The 16,074-nt window shown below is 41.0% G+C and overlaps 1 protein-coding gene across 3 annotated transcripts in view; it reads right to left on the reverse strand.

The window, feature by feature from the left end:
- Positions 1–16,074, reverse strand: part of ralgapa2 (Ral GTPase activating protein catalytic subunit alpha 2) — a 330,072-nt gene that overhangs the window by 178,986 nt on the left and 135,012 nt on the right. For 2 of the 3 annotated variants that reach the window (XM_078405597.1, XM_078405594.1), the window contains 4 exons: positions 12,747–12,878; positions 8,819–9,012; positions 6,206–6,304; positions 5,670–5,825 (listed from right to left, as the gene is read on the reverse strand). In XM_078405597.1, coding sequence (XP_078261723.1) covers positions 5,670–5,825; positions 6,206–6,304; positions 8,819–9,012; positions 12,747–12,878 — 581 coding nt within the window. The remainder of the gene's footprint in view (positions 1–5,669; positions 5,826–6,205; positions 6,305–8,818; positions 9,013–12,746; positions 12,879–16,074) is intronic. The other variant, XM_078405596.1, reaches the window with a different exon arrangement.

The following is a 16,074-nucleotide window of genomic DNA, read 5'->3' on the forward strand; positions in this document are numbered from 1 at the left end:
CAGAATCAAAACAAAAATGGGATTGCTTATGATCAAATTGGCTTCCAGATACAATGTTAGAAAATGAATACAACTTAACCCTTTCTGATTAGGAAGGAACTGCAGATGTTGGTTTAAACCAAAGATAGACACAAAAAGTTGGAGTAACTCAGAGTGTCAGGCAGCATCTCTGGAGAAAAGGAATAGGTAATGTTTAGTGCCCGGACCTCTCTTCAGACTGAAAGATAGAAGTGGGGGGGGGGGGGGGATACAATAGACAATAGACAATAGGTGCAGGAGTAGGCCATTCAGCCCTTCGAGCCAGCACCGCCATTCAATGCGATCATGGCAGATCACTCTCAATCAGTACCCCGTTCCTGCCTTCTCCCCATACCCCCTCACACCGCTATCCTTAAGAGCTCTATCCAGCTCTCTCTTGAAAGCATCCAACGAACTGGCCTCCACTGCCTTCTGAGGCAGAGAATTCCACACCTTCACCACTCTGACTGAAAAAGTTCTTCCTCATCTCCGTTCTAAATGGCCTACCCCTTATTCTTAAACTGTGGCCTCTTGTTCTGGACTCCCCCAACATTGGGAACATGTTTCCTGCCTCTAATGTGTCCAATCCCCTAATTATCTTATATGTTTCAATAAGATCCCTCCTCATCCTTCTAAATTCCAGTGTATACAAGCCCAATTGCTCCAGCCTTTCAACATACGACAGTCCCGCCATTCCGGGAATTAACCTAGTGAACCTACGCTGCACGCCCTCCATAGCAAGAATATCCTTCCTCAAATTTGGAGACCAAAACTGCACACAGTACTCCAGGTGCGGTCTCACCAGGGCCCGGTACAACTGTAGAAGGACCTCTTTGCTCCTATACTCAACTCCTCTTGTTACGAAGGCCAACATTCCATTGGCTTTCTTCTCTGCCTGCTGTACCTGCATGCTTCCTTTCATTGACTGATGCACTAGGACACCCAGATCTCGTTGAACTCCCCCTCCTCCTAACTTGACACCATTCAGATAATAATCTGCCTTTCTATTCTTACTTCCAAAGTGAATAACCTCACACTTATCTACATTAAACTGCATCTGCCATGTATCCGCCCACTCACACAACCTGTCCAAGTCACCCTGCAGCCTTATTGCATCTTCCTCACAATTCACACTACCAGTAGTAAACAGAATATTCAAACTGAGTTATTACATATAAATACCAAGCGAGCCACAGATTTCTTTCACTGCCCCTTCTACCATCTTGAGTGTAATGCAGGAAATGCAGCAACAAATTTTCACTCAGCAAGGTTCCACAAGTACCTAATTATAATCATATCACTTAATAATTTTTCACCATGTTGCTGGATATACAAATACCGTTCAGAACACTGGGAACATTTTCTCTTCTCTTCTTTGAATTGTACTTCAAAGGTGTTTGGATCTACGCGAGTGGGCACATCGGGAGTTGTTTAAAATCTCTGCAATGAGTATATCTTTTCTTTAGTCTAGTGTCAACTGTCTTTAGAGGGACTTCAACCATAATGTCATAACAAAGACTACATATCCAAAAACATATAATGAGAATTAAATATAAAAGACAAACCAGAGGGTTACATCACACAAATATACTAAACAAAGGTATGGAGATAAGCATCCATTTCTAGAGAAGAAAGAAAAGGAAAAAAGGGATGTTACAGACTAAGAAATCAGGTTATCTAAAGTTGTAGAACTCAAGATAGACACAAAGTACTCAAGTAACTCAGCAGGCCAGGATCTTTAGAGAAAATGGATGGGTGACGTTTTGGGCCAGAAGGCTGCAATATGCCAGACAGAAGATAAGGAGCTGTTCCTGAAGCTGGCATTGGTTCCAGTTTAGTTTATTGTCACGTGTAACAAGGTACAGTGAAAAGATTTTGTTGCATGCTAACCAGTCAGCGGAAAGATAATACATTACAATCGAGCCATTTACAGCGTATAGGCCTCACTAGGATAGAAGAGGGGGTCATAGGCCAACAAGTCAGGGTGGAAATGGGGTGAGAAATTAAAATGGCAAGCATTGCTATCAGAGGCACCCCACTCTCCCCACCGTCCTTAGCTTCTTTTGTCTCCTTTGCAGTTCTGAAAAAGGGTCGCCAACATTGACTATGTTTCTCTTCCCATATATGGAGCCAGACCTGCTGAGGATTTCCAGCATTTTCTGTTTTTACGATTTTCGTTTTCTCAAAAATTGAGCTTGATGGACATTATTGTAAATGATAGACTAGAAATATCACAGGCAACGAGTACCAATATAGACTGTCATCTGTCACCGTATAACCGTCAACTACAGTAAACATTAAGATTCCTCTGCATAGTTCTTTTCTATTCTGCACACGCATGCCTGCAAAATGGGCCTTTACTACTCTGATCCTGATAGGGGCTGGCAAGGGAGATGCTGAAACATTGTTTTAACTGACAGGAGTCAATAACAAGGGGCCACACTCACAGGAAAAGCAACTGACCAATTATAAGCAAGTTAATTTTTTAAGGTTAGTTTAGAGATACAGCGCGGAAACAGGCCCTTCCCCCAATGAGCCTGCACACTAATACTATCCTACATACACTAGGGGCAATTTACAATTTTACCAAAGCCAATTGACCTACAAACCTGTACGTCTTTGGAGTGCGGTCGGAGCACCCGGATAAAACCCACGCTGCACCACCATGGAAGGTTTATTTACTCAGAGGGCCGAGACTCTTTGGATTCACTTTCTCACGTAGTAGTAGAATCCAGTTAATGCTGAAAAATACATTTTCGGGTATTTTCAATCAAGAGATCTGTGAGACAGACAGGAAAGTGGACCTAAGGTGGAGGACCTGCCGTCATTCTGTTGAGTGTGGGAGTCGGGTCATGTAGTATGTTTTCTTTTTCATTCTATTGGTTCCTTTGATCATAGAGTATTCTTTTCATGTACACAACAGTTTCACCTCCTTGCTAGCACACAACTGCACAAAAAATGCTCTGCTCACTACCAAAGATGTGCATGAATCAGAACTCCTTCAAAATAAATATCACAATAGGAAAGCTTCTATTCCAGTTTCAGTCAGAAACTCCTCTCTGGTGGCTCAAAGTGAAATTGGCAATACACAACTGCTCTATTCTGTCATCCGATCTTGTTACTTGATAAGCAAGTGTGTGAAAAGATCAGTCTGAAGAAGGGTCTCAAACCAAAACGTCACCCAATCCTTCTCTCCTGAGATGCTGCCTGTCCCGCTGAGTTAACATAGAAAATAGGTGCAGGAGGAGGCCATTCGGCCCTTCGAGCCAGCACCGCAATTCATTGTGATCATGGCTGATCGTCCCCAATCAATAACCCGTGCCTGCCTTCTCCCCATATCCCTTGATTCCACTAGCCCCTAGAGCTCTATCTAACTCTCTCTTAAATCCATCCAGTGATTTGGCTTCCACTGCCCTCTGTGGCAGAGAATTCCACAAATTCACAACTCTCTGGGTGAAAACGTTTTTTCTCACCTCAGTTTTAAATGGCCTCCCCTTTATTCCAAGACTGTGGCCCCTGGTTCTGGACTCGCCCAACATTGGGAACATTTTTGCTGCATCTAGCTTGTCCAGTCCTTTTATAATTTTATATGTACTTCAGCATTTTGAGTCCACCTGTGAAAGGTTACCACAGGTCAAAAACAATGCAGGGCTGAGGTTACAATTAAATCAGCCATCAGCTTATCAAACAACAGTTCAGCCTGGTAGGTTACTAGGTTAGCCTACTCTTGCTGCAAATTTGTTGAATGCTCATACATGAGTTTCAAATGCCACATTTCAGAAATACAGTAAACCCTCAGTAATAACGGAGCACAGAAGAGGGAATGGTGTCCGTTACTGACGATTGTCCGCAATAACTGAGTAAGGTATCATCATTGCATAAGTGGTAGAAACAAACGACTGCAGTTGCTGGTTAATACACAAACGGACAAAAAGTGCTGGAGTAACTCAGCAGGTCAGTCAGCATCTCTGGAGAATATGGATAGGTGATGTTTCGGGTCTGGATCCTTCTTCAGGCTCTTGGTCCGGAAGTGGGACTAGAATCCAGGTGACTTGATGGCCCCGGCTTGCTGGGGGCCGGGGGAAGAGAAGAGGATCGGTGGAGTCATTGGCTGCGGCCTGCGGGCGGCCAGAATTCAGGTCAGGGTTGGCGGTGGCGATGGCAGGAATGGCCGAGGCAGTAGTGATGCGGCAGGTGCGGCTAGGGTGGCAGATGTGCTGGCGGCGTGCAGCATGGGAATGGCTGGGGTTGCGGCGGCAGTGGGGATGAAGGTGACAGCGCTGTGAAGTGAGGGAGAGGTGGCAAGGACAGATGGTGGGGCTATGGTATCAGCCGGGGGCAGCTGGCGCAACAATCGACGGGGAAGCAGCGGGCAGTCATCGGTCGGTCAGTCCGCAATAACTGAAATCCGTGGTAAGGAGGTTCCTAAAATGAGGGTGTACTGTAGTTTATTTCTATCACAAACATCACAACTTATTTTACTTATACTCCACAATACCCAAAGTCCACTTGGGGGGGAAATCATAAGTGCGGCATGACCTTACGCAAAGTCTTTTTCTATATTATATTTCCTTTTACACTAGGTAATTTCAGTCCATCAAATAAAGAAAAGACTTTCTGGCATGAAAATTAAGATTTGCAGAAACAGCTGTAATCTAAAGAAGGCTGAAGAAACATCTCAACCCAAAACATCACCTATTCCTTTTCTCCAGAGATGCTGTCTGACTCCAGCTTTTTGCGTCTGTCTTTGGTTTTAAACCAGCATCTGCAGCTCCTTCCTACACACTTGTAGCATTGAATTGAATACATTTTATTTGCCAAGTGTACATACAAGGAATTTGCCTTGTAATCTAACAACTAACAGCTTTTTCTACTCAAGTGCAATTTTCTGTTTTGCTGCAGTAATACCGCTCTCAGACAGTTCTGCAATGTCACTCAAACTGGATTATATGACATGGCAAAGGTATTGACAAATACTATGGCAGGATGAGGAACAAAGTCGTGGGATACTTTTGTAACCTGGACTGGTCACATAACCAGATCAACATCAAACAGGAGACCAAGCCCATGTCCAAGTTTTCTTGTGACTTGATAAAAAAGGAAGCCAGAGCCCCTCGCTTAAACCTTGTTCCTGTGGACACAAGTTAAAATGTACCATGCCCATCCACCACATCTTCAGAGGAAAAACAGAAAACGAATTGGGGAGAGGGGGAGCAAGAGCGGAGCTGCCGGATATAGAGGAGGCCCTAGTGAGAGCCTCATCTATAATGGAAGAGGGGAAGCCCCGTTTCCAAAAGAAAATTGGAGGAACAGCACCACATATTTCGCTTGAGCAGCTGACACCCCAGCGCTATGAACATTGATTTCTCTAACTTTAGATAGCTCCTCTGTCCCTCTCCTTCCCCTCCCCCTTCCCAGTTCTCCCACTGTCTTTCTGTCTCCAACTACATCCTTTCTTTGTCCCGCCCCCTCCCCTGACATCAGCCTAAAGAGTCTCGACCCTAAACGTCACCCACTCCTGAGACGCTGCCTGACCCGCTTAGTTACTCCAGTTTTTTGTGATACCTTCGATTTGAACCAGCATCTGCAGTTATTTTCCAACACCTCATTATCCTTGAACTACATCTCAAGAAAGGAAATGGTTGTATTACCTGATCTTCGCATACAATGCCTCTGTGCATCACATGATAAAAGTGCACCAGGAAATCAGAGTTTGGCAAGACATCTTGGCGTTTTGTCATAATGTCACAGATTAGCTTGTATGCATGTAGTTTCCCTTCTTTGTATTCATTGGGCAAAGTTGTTGCCTGGAGAAAGTTACAGAAATACATTGAAACTGAGTTTTGGACAAATCAGATAGTATATATAACTCAAATTTATAAAGTGAATGCAATATTCTACCATTAACCTCACATTTAAGCCCACTTAATTTTACTTCTATATAAAATGCATCAGAATCTCAGAGATCATAGTTTCTCTACACAGATAACACTTGAATGAATCAGAATGTACCCTGTTGTCATTAATTATTGATGTGACTGCCATTAATACCCTCCATTCCATCTTCCTTCTGCCTTCAATACAGACTAAAGGCTAATCTATTTTCAGCAATTTTCTTTATCATATCAAACTTGCGAACTTGAAATTTAAAAAAATGGTGTTATTTGCACGAGTTGTGCTAATTTACCTTAAATAACCAGGACATAAACATACGAAGGGGTGGACTCAGAAGTGGAGATTGCGGTGAAACCTGATTATCTAAACTGATACCAAGGTTGTCTCGAATCTAGAACAAAAACAAAACATCGGTCTTATTAATCCTGTTTAAAAGAACAAATGGAACAATATATCCAATCAACCACCTTTTATGCAAACATAATAAATGCACAATATTGTTGAAACTACTGATGCCTGTCATTAAGACTTATTTAACAATTATAGTCGCTACTGTTTTGTGCTTGAACGTAATCATATTTTTCTAATCAGTGACAATAGTAAATAGAATCACAAAGCATTGCAGGCAAAGCAGGAGCATTTAAAAGCTTTTGCACCGAAGAAAATAAAACTACACAAGGGAGAGTCTGTGCGTACATTAGCAACGATGTTTCAAAGTTGACTTGTGAAATTTTTTTTGTCTTTGCAAAACTCAATAATTTGCAAACTCATATAAGCCTTTACGAAGATGTAGCCAGGACTAGAGGGTCTAAGCTATAGGGAGAGGTTGAGTAGGTTGGGACTCTCTTCCTTGGAGCGCAGGATGAGAGGTGATCTTATAGAGGTGTATAAAATCAAGAGAGGAATAGATCGGGTAGATGCAGAGTCTCTTGCCCAGAGTAGGTGAATCGAGGACCAGAGGACATAGGTTTAAGGTGAAGGGGAAAATATTTAATTGGAATCTGAGGGGTAACCTTTTCACTCAAATGGTGGTGGGTGTATGGAACGAGCTGCCAGAGGAGGTAGTTGAGACAGGGACTATCCCAACGTTTAAGAAACAGTTAGACATGGATGGCAAAGGTTTGAAAGGGTATGGGCCAAACGTGGACTCATGTAACTGGGACATGTTGGCCAGCTTGGCCAAGTTGGGCCGAAGAGCCTATTACCACACTGTATCACTCTATGACTTATAAAGCAAACTGACTTCACTAATTGATTTTGGTAGCAACTATTTTGCAGGAGACACAGTTGGCGTAAATTGATCATAAAACTAAAAAACAGAACAAGAATAAATGAATTCAATGGGCCTTGAAACACTGTTCTCTCCACACAAGCTGTCTGGAGCAATTCCAACCTTTTCTATCGTTATTCTTTTGGAGATAAATCAACTAAATCACGTCATTATTCAGAAAACACTTTTACAGTAACAGATTACAGTAATATGATGAAATTATTTAAAATTATGAATCAGGCAAGAAAGAAGCAGGCCAATTCTAGCAGTTGAAAAGACAAATCCTTTAAACTAAATAAAAGGCATTTAAAGCAGAGAATAACTTGGCATTGGTACTGGTATTATTTATTATTATTTATTATTGTCATATATACTGAGATGCTGTGAGAAACTTTGTGTGCTCTCCAGTCAAATCAAGCTATACATAAGTACAATCAAGCCAGACACAAGTACAACAGTTGGGACAAAGAAAAAAACAAGCGGTGATTTAGTGTTACAACGTTCTAGCACTATAGTGAAACTTGTGCAGATAAAAAAGTGCAAGGGCCACAATGAGGTAGGGTGAGTGATCCAGACTATACCCTTTGCTTCTGAGAAGACCATTTAGTTGTCTGACAACAGTGGGGAAGAGGCTGTTCCCGAACCTGGTGGTACATGCTCAAACTTTTGTCTTCAGCTTGACAGGAGACAGGAGAAGAGGGAATAGTAGGGGTGTAAATGGTCCTTGATTATGAAGGCTGCTTTCCAGAGACAGTGTGAGGTGTAGATGGAGTTGAAGGGGGTGGGGGGGAGAGAAAGAAAGAGAGGTGGGATTGCTTTTTGCAATGGACTGGGTTTAATCTACAACTCTCTGCTATTTCTTGTGGTCTTGGGCAGAGCTGTTGCCAAACCAAGCAAACGTTGAATTTGCTTTCAACATTAATGGCAGAGGCAAAAATGTTGTTGTCATTCAAAACTGGATGTTACTCGTCCTTTGACTCTTTTCTCTTTTCTCCAACAGTCCATTTTTTTCTGATTTTGATTTCTCTTTCTGATGTTTCAGTAAATTTGTGACTAATGTGCCTCCCTGTCAATCCACAGCTGTTTATTTTTCAATCCTTTGATCTGATTACCAAAGGAAATATACAATGGCATGGCAGGTACAATCCAGCCTTGTGTCTGGTTTCCTTTGGTATTGTGATGCAATTAAAAAGACTGCTAAACAAAGAGCAACACGGTGGCGCAGTGGTAGAGTTGCTGCTTTACAGCGCTTGCAGCACCATCGACCCCGGTTCAATCCCGATTATGGGTGCTGTCTGTACGGAGTTTTACGTTCTCCCCTGTGATCACGTGGGTTTTCTCAGAGATCTTGGGTTTCCTCCCACACTCCAAAGACGTACATGTTTGTTGGTTAATTGGCTTGCTATAAGTGTAAATTGTCTCTAGTGCGTGTAGGATAGTGCTAGTGTGCGGGGGTCGTTGGTCGGTGCGGACTTGGTGGGCCGAAGGACCTGTTTCCATGCTATATCTCTAAGTTAAACCAGAGATTTTCAAATATACATTCCAGATCCCAGAAATGAGAGAACTATTAATACACACAGAGCAAATATCAACGAGTCATAATATATATGGTAAAATTAATATTCCATAAAACACCTTGGCTAATTTGTTCCAGAGGTCATTTAAATATTGAAAAACCATGGCATGGATTTTAGGGCTACGGATGCAGTTGACATCACCCAAAATGCCCAAGATTCTTCTCCACAGCACGGCGGCTGCATCAGCGTGCCAACCAATGAGGTTTCCCCCAGCAATAATACTGCACTCATCTGCAAGGTATTCACCACTCCCTGTAGATTAAAGCAAAGAGAGATCAGAACACAGTTCACACATGCTCAACTTTTGGCCATAGACTCTGCGGCTCTTGCAATCGTTCGTGATTCAAAACAGCAATTTTGAGGTTAAATGAGGCAAAGTACAATAAATGCAGGTAATAGGTACAAAGTGTTGGATTAACTCAGCAGGTCAGGCAACGTCTCTCGAGAACATGGATGGGTGACAATTCAGATTCCGACCCAAAACGTCACCTATCCATTTTTTTCCAGAGATACTGCGTGATCCACTTAGTTACTCCAGTATTTTTTTTGTTGCAAACCAACATCTGCAGTTCCTTGTGTCTACAAATGCAGGTAGATTTGTTTCACGTTAAACACTGAATAACAGAAGTCAATGTCTCTTCCTTTCAAATATATTGCAACTCCAAACCAAAAAAATGTAGACGCTTTAGGATATAATAGGATATGAACGTGAATGCTCCTTTTACATAACTTTCTGTCCTAACCATTCAAACAGAATGGTTCAACGAATCAGAATATTTTTAAGTTTGGTTCTGAGAAATTTGACAGAGAGAACCAATATGATTGATAGTTCCATGATGACAGTACCAACTGAATTATCTTTGGAATTACCATGTCAACACAATGTACAGGAATAACAAAAAACTGCAGAATTGTGGAAGCACTCAGCAGGTCAGGCAGCATAAATTGGGAAAGAAATTTGACATTTTGGGTCAGGTACCAATTGACAGAACTGGGAAAGTTGGAAGATAAGTTTAAAAATGGAGGGAACAAAGAATTTGTGCGATAGAGTGCAGACCAAAGGCATCAAGTAAACGATTATTTTAACAAACAGCAGTTGGAGGCAAAAAGAAAAATGATACATAAAGGTAACAGACATCCATGGTAAAAGAGTGACAAAAATAATAGACATTGCCTGAAATTAAATTAAATTCCAAAGGCTGTAATATACCAAACAAAAGATGAGGGTTCTGTGCCTCCACTTTACATTGGACATCATTACAGCAATGGAGGACAAAGACAAAGGGATCAGAGTGGGAACGAGACAGAGAGTTCAAGTGACAGAAAGCTGGAAGCATGGGGTTGTCCTTGCGGATTGAACAATAGTGGTCGTTCGCTCCACCCGCACCCTTTTTTAAAACAAGTTTGGCTTCTTACATTTACAGATCTGTTCAAGGGTCCCAGACCTGAAATATCAACTGTTCTCCTTCCCATATACATATTTAGGACATGCTTTTTAGTTATATGTATATAGTTATATGTATATTATAAAAAAATGTCATCCTACATCTTACATTATAAATGTGCCATAAGGCTCATACACATTTTATAAACCAATTTGCATTACCACTATTTATTCTCACATGCATTTTTTGTTTTCTGCTCGCTTCTACTCTGGTGCATGCTGCACCATGCGGTTTGTTGTTTCTATTCCATTTTATCAGTAAGAAAAAAGTTGACTACAATTCTTTTCTGATCAGTTTGAAAAAAATTGTCTGCATTGATTTCCAAAGGTTTTTGAGAACTGGATGTCCAATTTTAATTGCACGACTTTGAATAAGCAAAGCATAGATGGTTTGTTTACTTAATTTATCAGCAGAGCAAGCGACAGATTCCTCAAAGGACATGTGATCTTCCTCCACCACAGCTGTCAAATGTCAGCATCGTCATATTATTGTAGAACGGTGCTGGCGGCAGTGCTAAAGTATTAATTCACACATACAAATGCCATCTAAACAAATCCCATCCGAAGTCAGATTTTTGTTTTGATATTGACCTTGATATTGTTGAAATTGAACCTTGTTGATAACGTAATGATTAAAACTACTATTCCACTGCTCACAGGACCCAAGCTATCCTCTCAATCTGTCAGCAGTTGTATTTCAGCTGACATCTTCAGTACTTCCAGATTCTAAGCCACACAAATTTCACACAGCCAAATATAATGTTCTCACATTCTTCGAAATGGAGCCCCACTAGATACTCCTACGTCTTCTATTAACACCTACCTGTTTTGCTCACTGATTTCAAAATCTTTGCTTTACTTTATAAATCATTCTGCAGGCTCATTGTTTCATTTCTGGTGCTTCCTCCTCTCTCCAGTATTACCTCTGCTGGAATTCTCCTTCTAAAACTTTTCATCTTTCCACATCCTTCAAATTCCCTCCCTTCAAACATACATGCCAAACTAGTCTAAGTGCTATTCTAGTGCATCCCCTTCCCCCAACTTTTTATTTTATTCTGTTAGAACACTCACTAACATTAAACATGCAGGATGTGTACAAGTGGTTACAGATACAAACAGCTAATATTATTCACCACCGGATCTTTTGAATTCATTTTCTTTTCAATCAGGTGGCAATGCTACTTTGCTTCTGATAGATGACAAATTATTAAGGAAGGTTTACTTAACAGCTTCGGAACATAAATAATTATCTTCATTACTACCTACAATTAATGGGGATGGAATTCCTCCCCGAATTATTGCAAATAAAGAAATGTCGAGCCAAAATAGTTATGATGTTGTCATTTGGAATTCAGGAATTCAGTGGTACTGGGGGTTTTGGCATGTTCTGTACTTCTGGTCCAATTCTCATATTGAAGAGAGGGGCAGGGTGGGTGGCTTCTCCAGCAGTTCCTTTCTCTCTGCTAAATAACGTTTGGATTTTGGATATCTCAAAGTATACTCAGAACAAGTTTCCTCTCAGTTAACACAGTTGATCCTCTGGTCCAACTCTCAGCGCATGGTGTATTTTGTGGAGCTCACAGTCCCTTGGGAGGATGCTGTGCAGGAAGCCTTTGAAAGAAAGAAACTGCGCTACACAGACCTTGCAGCGGAGGCAGAACAGCGGGGCTGGAGAGCAAAGATCTGCCCGGTAGAAGTTGGATGTCGAGGATTTGTGGCAACATCTACCGTAAGACTGATGAAGGACCTGGGGATCAGCGGACAAGCCCTACGCCAGGCTATCAAGGAAACATCACAGGTGGCAGAGCGGAGCAGCCAGTGGCTCTGGTTGAAGAGGAAAGACCCCATCTGGTCTCCCAAATAAGCCGGCTAGGCAGATGCAGAGGGGGGTGGTTCTGGGACGCCAGAATGCACTGCTGAGCCTACTGGAGACGTCGTGGGTCCAATCAGCGAAACGTCGATGAAAGTAGGTGCCCACTTGATAACCCCAATGACGTGTCTGCCTAGCCTTTCTCAACATCGGAAGAGCATTGGTGAGTGCATAAGCCTCCCATTACCACCGGGAGCAAATTGACATTTGGAACTTTGGATTTCTAACATCTTGTCCTGTGTATTTGGAAACAAGTGGGTTTAAATCATCTATAAGTCCTCATGCACATTCTTTAGATTGCTCTATCATCCCAAACTACAATTGCTAATATCTAGTCCGAATGGCCTCCACTAATTGTACTCTACTTAGAATTATGCAGTCACTATCCTGGTTTGTTCATTTTCTTTTTATTGCAGATTGGCTTAAGTGCTTTAATATTACAATTTTCAAGTGCTTTAATATTACAATTTTACACATTTTCCCACCCTGCTGACAGTAACATGATGGTCCCTTTCCTTCTCAAATTATCATTATTGTAGAGAATCAACTAAATTGTTTGCACTTAACATCTGAACTACATCTTTTCAGAAAGCAGGCAACTCCATGAGACAACTAAATTTCGCCCAAGAAAGATTTTAAAGATAAAATTGAAAGAATCAGCTAACATAGTACCCAGATCATCAGGAATTTGCAGTTTCTCATCCAACAGTGTGGCTGAATCCTTAGGTTCAGGTTGTATGGAGTAAGCTGAAGAAATGCTGGGAAGATGTGGCTCTATACAAGTTGGATGTGTAGTGCCTGATCCTAAGGAAGTACAAAAAAATATACATATACATTTATATGTATACAAAAATACATCATGGCTTTGACCAAATTAATGCACCAAACCCATGTAATAAAATGCAAAAAGCAAATCATAAATAACACACATGTTCAAAAGGAAAACAAAGCTCTTTGACCATTTCTAAAATAAATGTGTAGAAAAATAACTGCAGATACTGGTACAAATCAAAGGTACCACAAAATGTTGGAGTAACTCAGCAGGTCAGGCAGCATCCAGGAGAGAGGTAATGGGTGACGTTTCGGGTCGAGACCCTTCTTCAGACTGAAATAAATGTTCTACATTAACTGGGATTCACATACATTTCAGAAACACTAGTTAAATTACACATCAGAAGAGTAATAATTTCTCCACAGATGCTGCCTGACATTCAGATTATTTCCAGCATTTCAGATTTCAGACATCTGAATGTCAGGCAGCAACTGTGGAAAAATTATTACTCTTCTGATGTGTAATTGTTCAGTTTTTATTTTTACACACAATGATTTATACATTTACAATATGTTTAGTGGCTGCTGAGAATACTTTTCAGGTTAATATGCTTAATAATTATGCAAAGTTAAATGTTGCAGGTCATGTGTTCACTGACATAATCAGCAGAAATCGCACGATTTGAGATGAATATGTTTAAATATGTTTGCCCACAAAACAGAAACATTCCATTTTTTTAAGAATCAAAAACATACTTAATTAAATGTTTAGAATATTGATTCTGGATTAAAAATAACATCATTTTTATTCCATTATTTAATGACAATGGTTAAATCGAACACAATAATCGCGAAAAAAACAATTACTGGAAAAGTTGTTATTCCCGACTTTTAATACTGATTTTCTAATCTTTAATACCAATCCATTCCACTGTCATTAATGAAATTCTATTTACATAGAAACATAGAAAATAGGTGCAGGAGGAGGCCATTCGGCCCGTCGAGCCAGCATCGCCATTCATTGTGATCGTGGCTGATCGTCCCCAATCAATAACCCGTGCCTGCCTTCTCCCCATATCCCTTGATCCCACTCGCCCCGAGAGCTCTATCTTAAGGTCCTGTCCCACTTAGGTGATTTCAAGGCGAATGCCGGCGGCTAGGCTGTCGCCGACAGTTCGCCGGGGTGTCGCGGGCATGATCGTGAGGAGTCTTCCAAAAATCGTAGTGTATCTCGGCGCGTTGCTGAGAAATCATCCGGTTGTTATGAAGGCCAATATTCCATTAGCTTTCTTCACTGCCTGCTGTACCTGCACACCAGCTTTCAGTGACTGGTGTACAAGGACACCCAGGTCTTGCTGCACCACCCCCTTACCTAACCTAACTCCATTGAGATAATAATTTCTCAATCATTTTTCAGAGAACATTCATAACAATGTATGATGCTTACAATGTGTAGTCTTCAAACTCAAGTTATTTTCTTGAAAAGTAATTACTAGGAAAAAGCTAAAAGGAAAATTAATTGGTAAAACTAAGGGCTACTCCTGCAATCAAATATCAAGCAGTCAACATGTTGCATAATCAGTTAAAATGTTTTTATAAATAGCCAATTCAGCATGTCTGCTTCTGATAGATGTTATGAAAATCTGTATGAAATGAAAATACTGCCATCTTGGACTTATTTACAGATTCTAATAACTATTCCACAACAGACATTAGATTACAATTGTCTACTAATTTCTATTTTCTTGCTCCAATATGAAATTGATTTAGAATTCAAGCAGAAAATTCCACAGACTTTTGGAAAACTATAGGTATTTCTCACCAACTTCCATTGTTAGTTAGATTGAGAGCACCAATGTTGAAAAAGTCTGTCATTGCTGTAATTACTTTTTGGGCAGCACAGTGATGCAGCTGGTCGTGCTACTGCCTCAGAACCCTAGGTTCGATCCTGACCTTGGATGCTGTCTGTGCGGAGTTTGCAAGTTTTCTCTATGACCTCCTTCAGGTGCTCCAGTTTCCTCCCACACCCCAAAGACGTGCGCGTTTGGAGGTTAATTGGCCTCTGGAAATTGCCCCGAGTGTGCAGGGAGTGGATGCAAATGTGGGATAACATAGAACTAGTGTGAACGGGTGATCGATGGTCGGCATGGACTCGGTGGGCTAAAGGACCTGTTTCCATGCTGTATTTCTAATCTAAACTTTTACTGATACTATTTCCTCACATAAATTAACTTTGTGGAGTATTTAATATACCATTAGTTATCTGATGTTTACTGTTCTCCATTGTTTTTAAATGACCCTTATTATTCATGAGTCCCTCTCTTTTCTAATATACTTCTAAGCTTTGTGTTAATCTTGACATACCTTTCGGGAATTTTGATAAAATAAAAATATTTGGAATTCATTTTCCGTGATGGAACAGTTGATTTGAAAAATAATTGAGCCTTTCCGTACAGTAATAATTACTTAATAAGACAGAAAAAAAAGGATGGTGGAACACCTTGTTGAAGCAGTCTACAGATATTTATCATTTAAAATCAGAGGCTGTATCAAGTTGAATTTGTACATAGTTGCTAGTATAGCATTTGATGTACAAAAATGGAGAGACCCAGAAATCTAAATGAAGAAATAGTTACTTGATGGGAATTATCCTTACAAAAGAAGAGGGATGTCTTCAAAAAATGTTTCCTGTGTGAGAAAACTTGCAAATTTCCCCCCAAAAGGTACAGAACACTACTGCAATGACTCCAAGAACTTATCATCATATCATATCATATATATACAGCCGGAAACAGGCCTTTTCGGCCCTCCAAGTCCGTGCCACCCAGTGATCCCCGTACATTAACACTATCCTACACCCACTAGGGACAATTTTTACATTTACCCAGCCAATTAACCTACATACCTGTACGTCTTTGGAGTGTGGGAGGAAACCGAAGATCTCGGAGAAAACCCACGCAGGTCACGGGGAGAACGTACAAACTCCTTACAGTGCAGCACCCGTAGTCAGGATCGAACCTGAGTCTCCGGCGCTGCATTCGCTGTAAAGCAGCAACTCTACCACTGCGCTACCGTGCCGCCCTAGTTCAGTGGCGTTTCTAAAAAGTTATTTAACACTATGTTGAAAACACCGATGAGCCAAAACATTATGACCACTGACAGGTGAAGTGAATAACATTAATTATCTTGTTACAATGGCACCTGTCAAGGGGTGGGATATATTAGGCAG

This window comes from Rhinoraja longicauda, chromosome 9 (genome assembly GCF_053455715.1).
Source record: "Rhinoraja longicauda isolate Sanriku21f chromosome 9, sRhiLon1.1, whole genome shotgun sequence".
Lineage (NCBI taxonomy): Eukaryota > Metazoa > Chordata > Chondrichthyes > Rajiformes > Arhynchobatidae > Rhinoraja > Rhinoraja longicauda.